At 44.3% G+C, this 13896-nt stretch overlaps 1 protein-coding gene and 1 long non-coding RNA gene across 9 annotated transcripts in view; one reads left to right on the top strand and one right to left on the bottom strand.

Moving 5' to 3' along the window:
- The window catches only part of LOC121664393, a 51169-nt gene extending 40586 nt beyond the window's left edge, over window positions 1–10583 (top strand). For all 4 annotated transcript variants that reach the window (XR_006016000.1, XR_006015997.1, XR_006015999.1 and 1 more), the window contains one exon: window positions 10365–10583. This is a non-coding gene — a long non-coding RNA (uncharacterized LOC121664393). The remainder of the gene's footprint in view (window positions 1–10364) is intronic.
- The window catches only part of LOC121664392 (WT1 interacting protein), an 83986-nt gene that overhangs the window by 8595 nt on the left and 61495 nt on the right, over window positions 1–13896 (bottom strand). For 4 of the 5 annotated variants that reach the window (XR_006015996.1, XM_042027667.1, XM_042027669.1 and 1 more), the window contains 3 exons: window positions 3671–3733; window positions 1164–1294; window positions 21–72 (listed from right to left, as the gene is read on the bottom strand). Coding sequence is in view for 4 of the 5 variants with exons in the window: in XM_042027667.1 (XP_041883601.1) it covers window positions 21–72; window positions 1164–1294; window positions 3671–3733 (246 nt within the window). In the remaining variant the exon portion in view is untranslated. The remainder of the gene's footprint in view (window positions 1–20; window positions 73–1163; window positions 1295–3670; window positions 3734–13896) is intronic. The other variant, XM_042027668.1, reaches the window with a different exon arrangement.

Genomic DNA, 13896 nt, shown 5'->3' with positions numbered 1-13896 from the left:
CAGTGCATATTAACACCTACCTGTGCTGGGAGGATCGGCTGGTTACAGGAAGCACATTTTGGTGCAAAAACCCTAGGGTGCAAAAAGAAAGCGTTCCAATCACATTTAAAGCTTCTTCAAAAACTAGAACCAAGAGAGTCATTCTAATCATGCCTTGTTTTTAGAAAAATGGAGATCCACAGGATTTGAAACACCTCTAATTGTTAGATGATATTCAATGAAAAGGAGATTTGGGAAAGGCTGATCTACCCCAGCTTTATTGTTTAGGTCTTCCCAACCTTGAGGCATAGTGAATCCACCCCTCTTCCTGCATACGCCCTTTTTCTTTCCTTCCTTTATTTATAAAACCATTCAAATTCTTCCAGAGCCTTGATGCTTGACTGCAAAGCAGCTCCTGATTTAAGATGATTGACTGCAAAGCAGCTTCCTGACTGTCACTCTCTGACATCAGGAAGACATAATCATGCTGAACAGGAGAGGAGCTGATTGTGGCCAGGATCTACAGCTAAATACACAACTGGGCTTATGGTCCACAGCTGCATTTAATGAAAATCACTGGGCCAACACTCACTGTGCCCTTGTAACACGGTCAGATTGGCACCAACAGGGTTGAATTCAGGGTGATTTACTCTTGCTGCATAACTGAGTTATTGGTTTATTCGAGCTAAGAGCAGGATCCCGTTGCCTTTGAGCAGTCTCCTAAACCTCTGCCTTTTGCCAGGTAAGGCTAAAATTGTTTTAACGCTAACTGTTAATTACACATCTTCTGTCGGTTAACAAAACTTACACCCATGTCTAGCACTGCCAGAACCTCCACTCATGGAAACAGCCAGCAGAGCCTACCAACACTTGCAGAAGTGGCCTGGTATAATTGGTATTGATAGTCCTGAAAGAAGTAGAGGAACAGCCCCCAAGAAACACATCCTCTGACACATTTTGATTTTCAGCCTCGCTTGGCCCACTGTATGCCATACTGGGCCCATGAAGTACTAGTTAATACTTAATAAACCTTAAAGTACTCTACAAATGCAACACATGAAAGAAGCAGCTGAGGGACATCTGAGCAAGTAGGAGTGACCTTTTTATCTATTAGAAGGCTGTAACTACATCAATGATTTAACTACTGTAATTTTTCTGAGCATGCAGTGGATTTGTGTACTCACGTATGGTAGTCTTTGACACAGTAAATATTGTTCTCCACATCTACAGTGAAGGGGACTCCATCCAAACACTCGTTACAGACCACACAGCGGAAGCAGCCAGGATGGTAGGACTTTCCAAGGGCCTGTAAGATCTTATGAGGCAAACAACAAAATAAGTGGATGCATGATTACATGAGATATTCTCTCCCCATAAACTACTGTGTCTCCCTCATTCTTAATAATGACAGTGAGAAAAGCACTTCAGGATGAAATTAACACTCCGCAGATCTGTCAGCAAGGGGCCTCTTGAAACAATCAACCATATTTTTAGTGGGTTTCAATATGCTCCCAATGAAGATCAAGAACTGAAAATCAGGCTAAACCCATCAGTTTTAGCTCTACAGGGCCAGTACTGCCAATGGGAATTAAAAATGGCTTCACAGACCACTTCCAGGGAAATCCCAAATACAAGTTACTGGGATACAGAGTTACTTTATAAAACTTAACAGGCTGTGACAGACAGAATCCAAACTGGTCATTACTCAAGGAGTTAAATAACAAAACAAACAAATAAAGAGGTGTTTCTTTATTAACTAAGGATCCTAATCCCCCAGAGGTACTGACTCAGTCACAGGGGCCCATCGGTTTCTGATAAAATTCCATCACTATCCATGTGTTTGGATACTGATCCATGCACCTGCCCAGGCTTTTCCCATGCTGACCTTCCCTACCGCATTTTAAAGGTTTCAAGGAAAGGTCTGATGCAGCCTTGGCTGCACTATGACAGAACAGATCCCCTCCCTCCTGACATCCTTGTATGTAACACTCAGTGTGGCACTGGGACATCGAGGAGGATGCCGCGAGCCCATGAACAAGCCCCTGGGAAGAGCGAGACACAGCGTCATCTTCAGGCAGCTCTCAACAGGTTAGAAGACCAATGCCATACATTTTGGGTGTAAGAAGTAACTTTGGAAGGTAATTTCAAAAAGCAGCTGCTAGCACAGTGCTCAGCTTGGAGCTGCTGGGAAGCTTGAGATGAAAAATCTCCCCCAGACCAAGCTCCCATGGCCCTATAGTGATTCTGTGAATAAAGATCAAACCAACAGGAAAAAAGTATAGGAAAAAAAGGCAAATTTAATTTAACCTTTTTTTTCCCTCTCTGATGAAGCCCTGTAGTTCAGTGAGTGGTATCTGACTCTGTTTGACTGGCAAGGCCGTTCCCAGCCAGAGCCAACGGGTCCCTGTGCTGGGGTTGATACTGCGGCAGGAGTGCGTTGTGGTGCCAGCCTGGCACAGCTGTGCAGCCACAGGCACTGAGCACAGGGCAGCTCCTCACCCAGCCCTGCACAGCCCCAGCCCTGCCCCAGGCCAGCACACGGCACAGCCGGGCTGCGCTCCCAGGCAGGAACCCACTGGAATTAGCCAAACAGGAGTGCTGAATTCCTGGAGCTCCCAGAGCTGCTTCCTTTTGTCAGAGCACACTTGCTGATGGGAGAGAGGCAGACAAGCACCTGCCAAGCTTCCAGCTACTGAGCTCCACCAGCGAGATATTATGGACACTTGCCTGGGATTCTGCAATTAAGGGCCAGCTCAAAGCATTCAAGTCAGGATACCCCTCCCCCTCCCAGCATGACACAACTCTAGAAATTTGCTCTTGGGCTAAAACGAACAATATCCTTGTCCAACCAGTGGTGCCAGGATATGAGCCAGAATCCTCATTAGTGAAGTCTCCCTTCCAGCTCCAACTGAACCTCTGTGTGTGCAACACAACAGCTACTTCTCTTAGGCACACTGAGGTTCATGCACACTTAAAAGCAAGAGGAAAATAGATAAACTACAGATGTACAGATGAAGGGATCTGCCCTTCTTCGTTGTGCAAACCACTTCATTTTGTTTGGGAATTTCTGCTTAGGAAGAGCACACAAAACTTTTCCTACTTTCACCCACTGAAATGATGCCAGTAGTATCTGGCCAACCCAAAGCCCTTCGATTTTTATTACAAAGTTACTCTGACTACTGGCTCCCTACAAATCCCAGTGGCAATAATGCATTTGAAATGACATGGAGCAAGCAACAGAGGGTAAATAAAGCAAGTCACGGAGCAGGTGACAAACCTGAGGACTACTGATAGTGTCCCTCTCAGCTCTAGCCGAGATTCCACCCACTTGACTGAGCTCTTGTTATCCACTGTCTCACAGAGCACACCTGCCATGTTCCTTTACCATGTTCTCATACGAAGTTGTGCTGTACTTTCCCCCTCTAGTACTAAAATTCTATTTTATTTTAACTCACAAATGGCAGAATAACAGCCTCCCACATTCTTAGGTAGCAAAGAAGCCCAGCTTTCTGTACTTAATAGAAGTAACAGAGCATGAAGGTATTTTTATTTACTGCCTCGGGTTCAAAAACTACATTGACAGCAGTGAAGACACAATGCCAGCCTGGGTAGGGAAAAGCACATCTCACAGTGCACTTCCCAAAGTAGAGGGAAGCCAAGTTACCCATCATTAGGAGTTTAGGTCTCTTACCATTTCCATTATGAGGTGTCCACAAACAAAGCACTTGTCTGCTGTTTGCTGAAAACCTGAATACTGTTAAAATGACAGAAAAGAAAGGATCATTAGTAGACACTCCTCTAGCCATAGAAATACCTTTTAGGTGAAAGCTGTGCTGTTTTCCAGCCTGTGCTGTATATGACACAGGTTTGGGAGACAGTGACTCAGAAGTCTTTGCTCGGCTCTTGCAGCATGTTTAGATACCAGTTTGGCCTTCTGATCCACTGCAATATTTCCACTGAGATTCCCAGTGTAGCAGTATTACTGTAAGTTTGATTTTTTATTTTTAAAGTCTATTTGGAAAGTTTGTGTTTGATGTTTGGAAATTAGCTTGAATTGACTCTTTTGGTGGTTGTTTTAAATAACATAGGACTCACCTCCCAAACCCTCAAATTAGCAACCTCAGACTTTGGTCAGTGCTATTTGCAAGCTAGAAAAATGAAGACAGGCCCAAGAAGGATTTAGCTGCCCTGTTGATACCAAGCTTTCCAGCCAGGAGAGAATCCAGCAGTGCACTCACAGGAGCTTGGGCTCGCTGCACAATGTGGGCAGCAGTAAGGTACCTCAGCAAGATGGTCCAAACCCCAGCTGCCAGCCCACGCTGCAGTGCCAAGGGCACGGCTGTGGGGAGATGCTTTGCCTGCTTGGGACCAAAGCTCTGTGTTCCCTGCCTGAGTGGTCCTGACCTTAACTTTGTGCTCCTGTCCCCAAAGCAGATCCTGTTTCAGATGCCAAGGTCTGCTTTTAGTCCTCTGTTTAGAGGTATAGAAAAACCATCCAGGTTATCAGACTGACCTACCAAACCACCCCCTACAAACAAGAGACATCTTTGTGAGCAACTCCAGCCATGTACATTTGAAACTTGGTGTTTGCAGTGGCTTGAACTCTCCCTCACCCTCTGCAGCCCCATCTCAGCTGAGAGCTGTGTGTGCACCATCCTGCCAGAAGGAAGGGGTGCTCACCTTTCTGGGGGTGTTGCACAGTGATGCTCTTTTAGCAGAGCTCACCTGAAATGTGCTTTAGTTGCACAAGATAAAAGATGAGGAGGGGAGGATGAATGTAAACCAGACTCTTCTCCTAGAACACAGGTTAATTGGCTCAGGCACCTAATGCATCCTCTAAGCCCCAACAGAGCTTATATCTTGCTCCATTCCCCCCTGGTTTAGTGGGGATTAACTGTCCCCTCACATCAAAAGCCTGTGGTTCCCAGCCTGGAGCTGCCATATGTTTTCCTTTTCACTGGAGTGAGGGGATTACACGTTATGTTGGATCAATAGGTTGGAGACAAAATTATTGTTGCTATGCAACAAAGTGACTATGAAGAAAAAGGTCTTGTAGACACTTTGATGGGCCCAGAAGTCAGTAAACGATGGTATAGCAACTGACACAGGCCAAAACTTACTGTGCCCTAAGAAACACAGCTCATGCAGTCTCAAGAAACTTTGAAACTTTCCTAGAAGAGATGAGGGTGTTGAGGAACAAATACAGAGGCGGGCAGTGCTAGCTGGCTGTTTCTGTAAGATACTGCTTTCATTTGCTTTTTTGTTCTTCTTACTAATGCAGAAAAAGGTCTCATTGCTAGGGATGTTTCTTGGCTGCACTGTGGCTGAGCAACCCTCTGGCTAGACTGCTTCCTAGGGCTGGGAACTCCAGGCTTACTGGAAACAGGTGGGCAGGTCCTAGTGACACAGACAGCAGAGGATTAACAACAGCACAAACCCACCTAATTCTAAAATCCTGCTGGAATGAATTTACCAGCACCATCTGGCTGTCATTTGATAAGGAATGCAAAGGAGCATTCACCCAGCTATTGATTAAGAGGGGACATTATTCCCCAGGAACAGAATGGGACAGTGGTCAGATTAATGGCATTTATTGCTAACTAGATTGTCATAAATTATAGTGTTTGTCAGAAAGAAAGGCTTTGCTGACACAAAATCACTCTTTTATAACTAACCCTATTAAATTAAAACCATGATTTGTTTTTAACAAGAGAATTGTTATTAGTCAAACACATCCAGAACTAGATTACCCAATTAAGAAGACTTTGCTAAATGGCAGTAAGTCTAACAGCAGTGACAAAATATTTCATGGGCTCAGGGAGCTGTCCTTTACCACTACACTCTTCTCTCTCCTGGTCACAGGGTCAGTCCCAAACACACTGAAGGCCTGGTTCAGTGAGATCAGGGTTTTGGATTCAGGTCTGCTTGTGTTTTAAACCTATTTGGACTGAAAAAGAAAACAGCCTCAGAGCCCAGCAGCACTGTTTTCTACAGGATGGCAGTACTGTGGACACTGCTGCTAAAAACAATAAATTACTTTCTCAACATTTCTGGAGCTTACTGTAAACTGCTTCTTTGCACTGTTTGATCTTAATTTGGAGTGTTCAAACAGGGCTACTGTACTAAGCTTTGAATTTTAGAAGCAGAGCTTGAAAGTCTTAAAATACTAATTAAAATTGTCAATGTCTGTCTTTGAAGCACTCGATTATTAACAACGTTCACAGATCTTGTGTGTGCAATGGGAGAGGAGTTGTGACTTGCTCCAGACTGCAGACAAAGCAGAACAGCCTCTTTATTGTCTCTCAGCACACCAAGAGCCTCCCAGGGTGGGCTCCCAGCATGGCTGGCTGGGAGAAGCACTGGTCCCCCAGAGCTTGTGAACAGGTAACTGCAGGAGAGGAAAAGGTTTCACTACACAGACTTAGAGCTTTTTTTATTCCTGACAGAGTTGGAGGGGTAAAAAGAGCTTTTGAGCACACCAGCCCCCATTCACAGAAAGGCATGAAAAACAGATGGAGGTAAAGCAGTGAAGTGACACAGGCTGATAGGCAAGACCCTCATGGAGAAGCCCAATCTCGGCTCTGGTTCTTGTTCCCATGGTATTCATAGGTACAATTTCATTCAGGATCTAAGCACTGTGGGGCTCAATTCTAGCCTTACTCTATAAGGGTTCCCTCTGTGCCAGGTTCTTGAAGTATTTTGTTGGCAGAGCAGTAAAGTTATGTAAATACAGACCAATCTCAGTGTGGATGGGAACAGTCCGAAGTCTATGGACACTCTGTATCCACAACAAATGGGAAGCGTAATTTTGAACTCTCCCTAATATTCATTACAGATACTCCTTAAGTATATATAAAAACAATGAAAGAAGTTGTTATTAAAAGACCAGCTCTGAAATTCTAAGCTGAAAATGAAGTGTTACCCTTTACTCTCCCTTCTGTGACTCAGGAGTACAGTACTGGATACAACAGGATGCAAAGAAAACAAAGTGCAAGTTGAAGAGCTGGCATATTATTTTTCCTGATTTCTTAGTCTGGTCTCAACTGTTTTCTCATTTCCTTCCTTATTTACCTTGTCCTTGTCTTCTCTAGCAGGATAATAAAATCTCATTTTATATGCACAAATCAAGACTTTGTAATTCAGCTCCCCAATGATACTTATATAAAATAAGATTCTGGGAAACTAAATAAACCTTGAGAAATATGTTAATTATATTAGAATAGAGGAGTAAAAATAAAGTAGAAGACTTGGCTGACTGAACTTTTCTTTTGTTTGCTGTCCAATATACTTTGATTATCAAACAGACAAAAAAAAGAGAAATCTCTAATGATCCTGTCCAAGAGTCTTTGTTTCAATGTAAGAGGAAAACAAGTCCCCTTCTGTCCTGAATATTTAGGCCTGTTAGTATCCTCCTGTGATAATCTTGGGGTTTATAACTCTTCTGTCTAATACGCAATATATCTAAAAGAAATTAACAATGAATTTGGAGCATATAATGAACAATTATGCATGGAGGATAATCCCACCAAGTACTATGTGAAACAATCTCTCCTGCCTGCTCTCAGTCCTGTAGCAAATCTTGGTTGTCTACCAGGGTCTTTCAAAGTTTGATGTTCCCATCATGATTTTCAAAAGAAAAACATTCAGAAAATAGTTTGCCTGAAAAAGGCTTCAGGACCCAAACTTTCTACCTTGGGCAATGTCAGGCCTCTGAAAAGACATGTCACTGCTCCTCCCTCACATGCCTAACCGTGCCCAAGGAGGGGCTGGTGCTCTTCCCTGCTGTTATGCACTCAACAAAACAAAACCTTCCTCCTGGAAACAGACCCTGGAATCTCATTCAGGCCCATTTGCCTCTTTGATGAGGATGTTCAAAACCTGCTGAAGGTTTGTGCAAGCAGAGCGAGTGGGTTACATTTCAGTGGGTGTGGCAGCTGCTGCCCCGGTAATGGTATGAAGCTGTAAAATCTCCATTTCACTGCTGCAGCACTGCAAAGTCACCGAACGTGGCTGCTCAGCCTAGGCTTGAGATTCCTACTCTTTTATGCTTTAAGAGCTTTTGAGCGGGATGATAAGGAGTTTTTGCCAAAATGCTTCAGGCATTTAATTTCTGAATTGGGTGCTATGCTAATAACGTATTCCTACCCCAGGCTGCCTGTAATCCCTCACAGACTCTCTGCTCCTTGGTTTCCCATTAGCAGAGCATCTGTCTTCTCACTGCTGTATTGTTTGCTCTCTGCATGGGACCCTTACTACATGGGACACAACAATGTAAGAAATTCATGGGATCACATTAAGAGAGGGAGCAAATATGAAATTTGGACTCATGCAGATGGGGTTTTGTTGTTTTTTACACACATATTTAAATACAGTGCTTAAAATGAACTGGACAAAATGGGGCCTTCTCAGGCTCAAAGATAAAGGAGCCTCGTGGCAGGTGACAGATTAACTGAAGGAAAACAGTCCACAACTTTACTCTTCATTCTGCTGAAACCCTTTCATAAATCCTATTGCTTCACTCTGTCTTGCTGTCCATGAGGAAACACTACACAGCAGTTTGCCTTCTTGCTTCTGTCTTTCCACTTTGTTATGTTTGAAGGACAAGGACAGGGCAAGGAGGGACTCCACACTCTGCACAGAGGTAGGAGGTAGTCTGGCCATGCACAAAACTCTGCCAAGACCCAGGAATTCAGCTGGTCCTGAACTCTGCCTCTGGCAGTCAGGCATTTTATAGCCCTGAGAAGGGACCAGCCATTTACATCCTACAGCACCTGCAGGGACCCTGGGTGAGCACTCATCAAGGCTACTTTGCTGTGTGATTAATTAAGAGCCACTAATGATTTTCTTACCTAGATCTTCCTTAAACAAACTCCTGTGGGAGCTTCACAGTGACAATGATCAAGAAAAAAGGCTGAACAAACAGCTTTAGCTCTGCATCATATTACAGAGCCCAACATTTATTGACTTGATTCACACTGTAAAGCACTTCACACTGCACAGAGCTATACTCTTGCTTCAGGTTATTTACCATCACGGCTACCATCTACTGCATACACGGAAAGAAACTGTTTACACAAGCACCTATCTTCCTGGAAAAAAAATTACCTGGATTTTATACAAAACAGTTGTTGAGAGATTTCAATTCAGAACATAACAGCATCTAATACTGACGTTTATTACCAAAGTGGAAACATGCCACTTTCTCACATGGGTCTTTTTTTAACTCTCCCATAGGAAAAAATTAATGCTGTCTGCTTACAAGTGTGTGGCAGGAGTTAGTACATAATTAGAAAGAGCTCTAGGTCTTTTAAGTGTGCTTCAGTTATTGTAATTTACTTTTCAGTGTAATATTAAGAAAAATGGATAGTCTGACTATTTGGATCACCATCTCAAGAGGAAATAGGGGAGTGATTATGTGGCGTGAAACCAACTGGCCTTCGTAACACACTTCCAAACATTCCACCAGCAACTGTACCATACAGGATAGCTACAAATGGTAGTCAATAGTGATACATCTCAGAAAAAACCTGTCTTGGCCTTTCCTTGTCTCTTTTGCCATGTCCCAGAAGGTGATTCCTGCGACTCATTTAACAATCTGCAAGCCAGTTCAGGAAATGCTGAGCGCCCTTTTAGTGAACGCAGATCTTACTCACACATGGAAATTTCATCGCATTATGTTTATCTACATTATCACCTGGGCCTAGGTACCACCTGTGTACTGCTCTTTTATAAAACCAAGATGTCTCAGGACTCCAGTTGGTTTCCTCTTGTGGCCCCCAGTGTTGCCCAGTGAGGCCTGCGGTGTGTCCTGCACGCTGTGCTCACAAGCCTTCACCCTCAGCTTCTCTCATTGTTTATGGGCCCCAGCTTTAAAACTTTGTCCTCTGGGACGAATCCTTGGGACAAAACCCAGACACCCCTCTGAAGACAACGGGAGTTCTGCCACCAGTTTCAGTGGACTTGTAACTTCTTGATCCAGGATACAGCACTCTGGAATTGTGTTGCAATGAGAGGTGAACCCAAACTGCCAGCTCTACACACTCTTCATGCTGATTCACATCCAAGTCCAAAGTGCAGAGGCAGACCAATATTTGACTATCCCTAGATAATTATGAAACTTGAATTTTAAGCTCATCTGTAGGTTTGACCCAATGCTTCAATTCAGAATACCCCAATTAATCATCATTACTGTCAAATTCATTTATAAAATAAACCTGGGACCACTGGCACACCACAAACTTAGGGAAAACTAAGGAAAGAAAGTATTCAAATTTTTTTGGCAGGCAGGGGCTGGAGCAAGACACACACAAGCAGCAACATGACTGCACTCCCTCGTGCCCCGATTAGGAACAAACACGCTATTAACTGTTTGCCTTTGTTTTCAGTGACAGCATCTGGGAGCACAGCAACACTTAGGATTCATGATGCCTCTGGAACCTGAAAGCACCTCCTGTCCCAACCTAGAGCCATCAGCACCTTGAAAACCCTCACAGACTTCCTTATGCTTGTGTATATCAGGAGTATTGCAGCAAATCCCTTTCCATGCTTTGATTCCATCATTCTTTGAACATATCAATAAACACCCATGTCTGTCTGCTCTCTGACTGGAGTATGGCTCCTAATAGCAAGTCTCCTAAATACAACATCCTCCCAGTTATCTAGAACTCCATTTGCTCTGTGATTCCCATTAGATACGAAATGGACACAAGCTGCAACTTCAATCATTCACCTTTTCAACTGAGTCTATTTTTTTCTAAAAGAGTCTCAGCAGAAATGGGCTCTCTGACTAATGCACCAGTCCCAGGGCTCCCTCCCAAGGGGGACTTCCAAACATTTATAGTCGCTGAGATGGAAAATCAAACCTCTGACTCCAGCTGACACCAGCCTCCACTACACTAAATAAAAACTATCTTCTGAGGGCCCCAGCAAGTGGGACAGGCCATTTCCCACACTGCCAGGCTTGGAAAACAGCATGTGCACAAACTGAGAAGAAAAGCCTCATTAGTATTAATATTTACACTGCAGCCATGCTCAGGGGCACTGGTTGGGGTAAGGGTCTTGCTGTGTTTGGTGCTACAGGAGATGAAGGTGCAAGCCCTGCTCTGATGAGCTGCCCATCACTCAGCTACTCCTCAGTTGATATCCTGTCCCTTCCACCATGAAAGGCTGAGCATTTCCATTTCCCACCTGCCTACTAGTTTTGCACACCCTGATACTTTTGCATTTCTGAAATCATTGTCAATTTTACGGTTGTGGGTGTAAGACAAAGCCCCGTATGTCCTCTGTAGCCAACTTCCATTGCAGTGACCAGCCAAGAGAAGTGTCCTGGCTGGGAACTTGTGGCTGGTGTAGGGGAGAAGGGATCCAGAATCCCACCAGACTGGATGGAGAGGAGAAAGAAGGCTGGAGAGAGACAGAGAGGCTGCAGGGCTGCAAGGGGCTCTGCTGGGGCCGTGGGCTGCTTGCCCTCCTCCTGCCACAGCCCTCACAGGGGCTGGGCACCCTCCTGGGAAGGGCAGGAAGGGGACTCCTAAAGGCTCCTGCAGGTTTGCAATGCACAGAGTCTCTTTATGGTCACCATTTGCAAAACCAAGTTTTTAGAGCCTTTCTCTTTGAGGATTTATGGGCAGAGTTCCTCCAGTTTTACTCAATGAAATGCATGAACAGCTCTAGATGAAAATTCCAACAACTAATGACAGCAAAGTTAGCCAGAGGCAAAAACCTAGCATGAAGAAGTTCAGCCTAAATGATTAAATTTGGCAAAGTTTTAAGACAGTGGAAGAGAAAATCTTAAAAGGGGAAGTTTTGGATGACCTTAATGCTATGCACTGCAGCCTGTGGTGTCTGTAATAGGTTATTTCCAGAGCATCTGAGCGTCTTCCAGTAGTGCATTAAGCAATGTAACTAACATCTGTCACGAGGTTCATTTTCCCTCTCATCTCCTCCCTCGAGGGAAATTCTCTCATTTCTTAACCTCAGCTGGACCCCCACTCAATAATGTTCATTACCTCAAGAGAAAAAGGAAAAGCCTATCAAAAAGAGGGGGGAAAAAAAAAAGAGAGAGATAATAGATCTAAGATTCAGGCTGCTTTGGTGACATTTTTAAAGTGTTTTTTGCCAAGCAAAACAGTATTTTTTAAAGAATTTCTTAACATGATATTTAAGCATTGAAAAGGAAAGACAAATTAAAATTATTGAGCTATTTTTCCTTTACCTATGATTATGCAGCAATTTATCAACAAAATGAAACAAGAACATCTGACTGGGATTATTTATTATACAGTAAGGCATTTATTTTTTGTTCACTTCACCAGGAACAGTGTCTCTGTTATGGCTAGTTAGCCATCTGTGTCCGAAGAGCTTTCAGGAAAGGATTAAACTGTCATTTGTTTTATTTCCTTTCATGAAATAACTCTCCTAACAGGGCTGGGGCAAGACTTGGCTATTGCTGGACTTATTACCTTAAGGTGGCATTTAAAGGAATAACTGGATCTTCCCTTGAGCTAAAGCAAAGCAATGTAAAGTTTGGGGGGCTGTTTTCGTTCTTTCTGCTCCTCACACATGTGGTATCCTACTGGAGATGGCACAGATCAGGCAACGTCTGTGCCATGCTTAGGCAGAAGTAGAATTATCTGTGGATTTATTTTTTTAATCTGATTCATTCTCTACATTCAGCCAATATGGCTTGGGTTTAAGCACTGAGGGAATGTGCAGCTAATCAGGGCTGGAAGCAGGAGGCTGACAAAAATAACCCCAGAAGGCAGAGGTATTCCATTTCCTCCAGGTGCAGGGTGTTCCCAGCCCCAGCCATCCATTCCCAGCCCCACAGAAGGCAGCACTGTGGCATCCCTATCCCATCTACAGCTCCACAGTGGGGCTAAACACTTCTAACACTTCTTCCCTGCAAAGAATGAGCAAAATAAGCTCAAAATAACCTGGTACTGAGACTGTGCCCTCAGTAAGAGCAAACATGGGAGAACTATTTGCCAGAAGGATGTACCTTGTGGCTTTTGCAGGGGCAGTGTGGGGTGTCCTGGGGCAGCCTCACAGTGCTCACCAGGAGCACCAGCAACAGCTCACTCATGACCTGTGTCTCCAAATCAAAAGCACTTTTGCAAGAAAGGGGCAGATTTGGGAAGTTTGATGCCAGCAGCTCCTCATGCCACACTTTTACCGACTGATTTTTTGGAAGCAGTTGGTAGCCAAAGCTCTCGGTGCTCGCTATGCTTGAAGTGACAACTGTGCTCTGTTCAAATGTGACCTGCACAGGAGCTCACAGCCAGAGTGCAAACGGAAGACACCCCCTGGAGCAGCTGGCCCCGGCACTGGCTGAACCTCCAGGAGGACACTTTAGCCAAGGAGGGCTCTTACAAGAGTCAAACATTTGAAAGGACTGGAAAATGGGTCTTCTCAAGGTCTTGGCTTCAGGGACCATACATGACACTGCAGTGAATTCCATGTACCACCTTTGATTGAGAGGAAGAGCTGATTTGTCGTGAGTGAGTGGTAGTTAAAGAACCAAGTATCCCATGTGAGCCATTAACTGCAGCTCTGGAAAGAGCTCCAGCAGGAGCTGGTCTGGCACAGCAAACTGCAGTATTGCAGGAGGAATAAAATAGTGACATCTATAGGATGTTAAATATTTCTAGCAGCTACAGTAGGAAGAAACCCATAAACAATATCCGTTCTTCACTAAAATTTTCTGCATTCATTCACATCAAAAGCCAGTTCACCTTTTCTGCCCATCATTGCTCATGTGCTACTTGTTGCAGCCCTAAAGTCGCTGTGTCCTGCCCAGACTGGCCTGCAGGACATACCCAGTGAGACTCCAGGGATAGGGAAGAAGCACCTGCAGCAAATGAATGGGATAAAGAGATGCAGCAGTCGGGGCTGCCAGAGCTCTGCAGGAATGACAGC

The sequence above is a fragment of the Corvus kubaryi genome, unplaced genomic scaffold (assembly GCF_017639235.1).
Source record: "Corvus kubaryi isolate FWS band 111438036 unplaced genomic scaffold, C.kubaryi_AGA036_p1.0 37300, whole genome shotgun sequence".
Lineage (NCBI taxonomy): Eukaryota > Metazoa > Chordata > Aves > Passeriformes > Corvidae > Corvus > Corvus kubaryi.
This window is presented reverse-complemented; position numbering and strand designations above follow the sequence as displayed.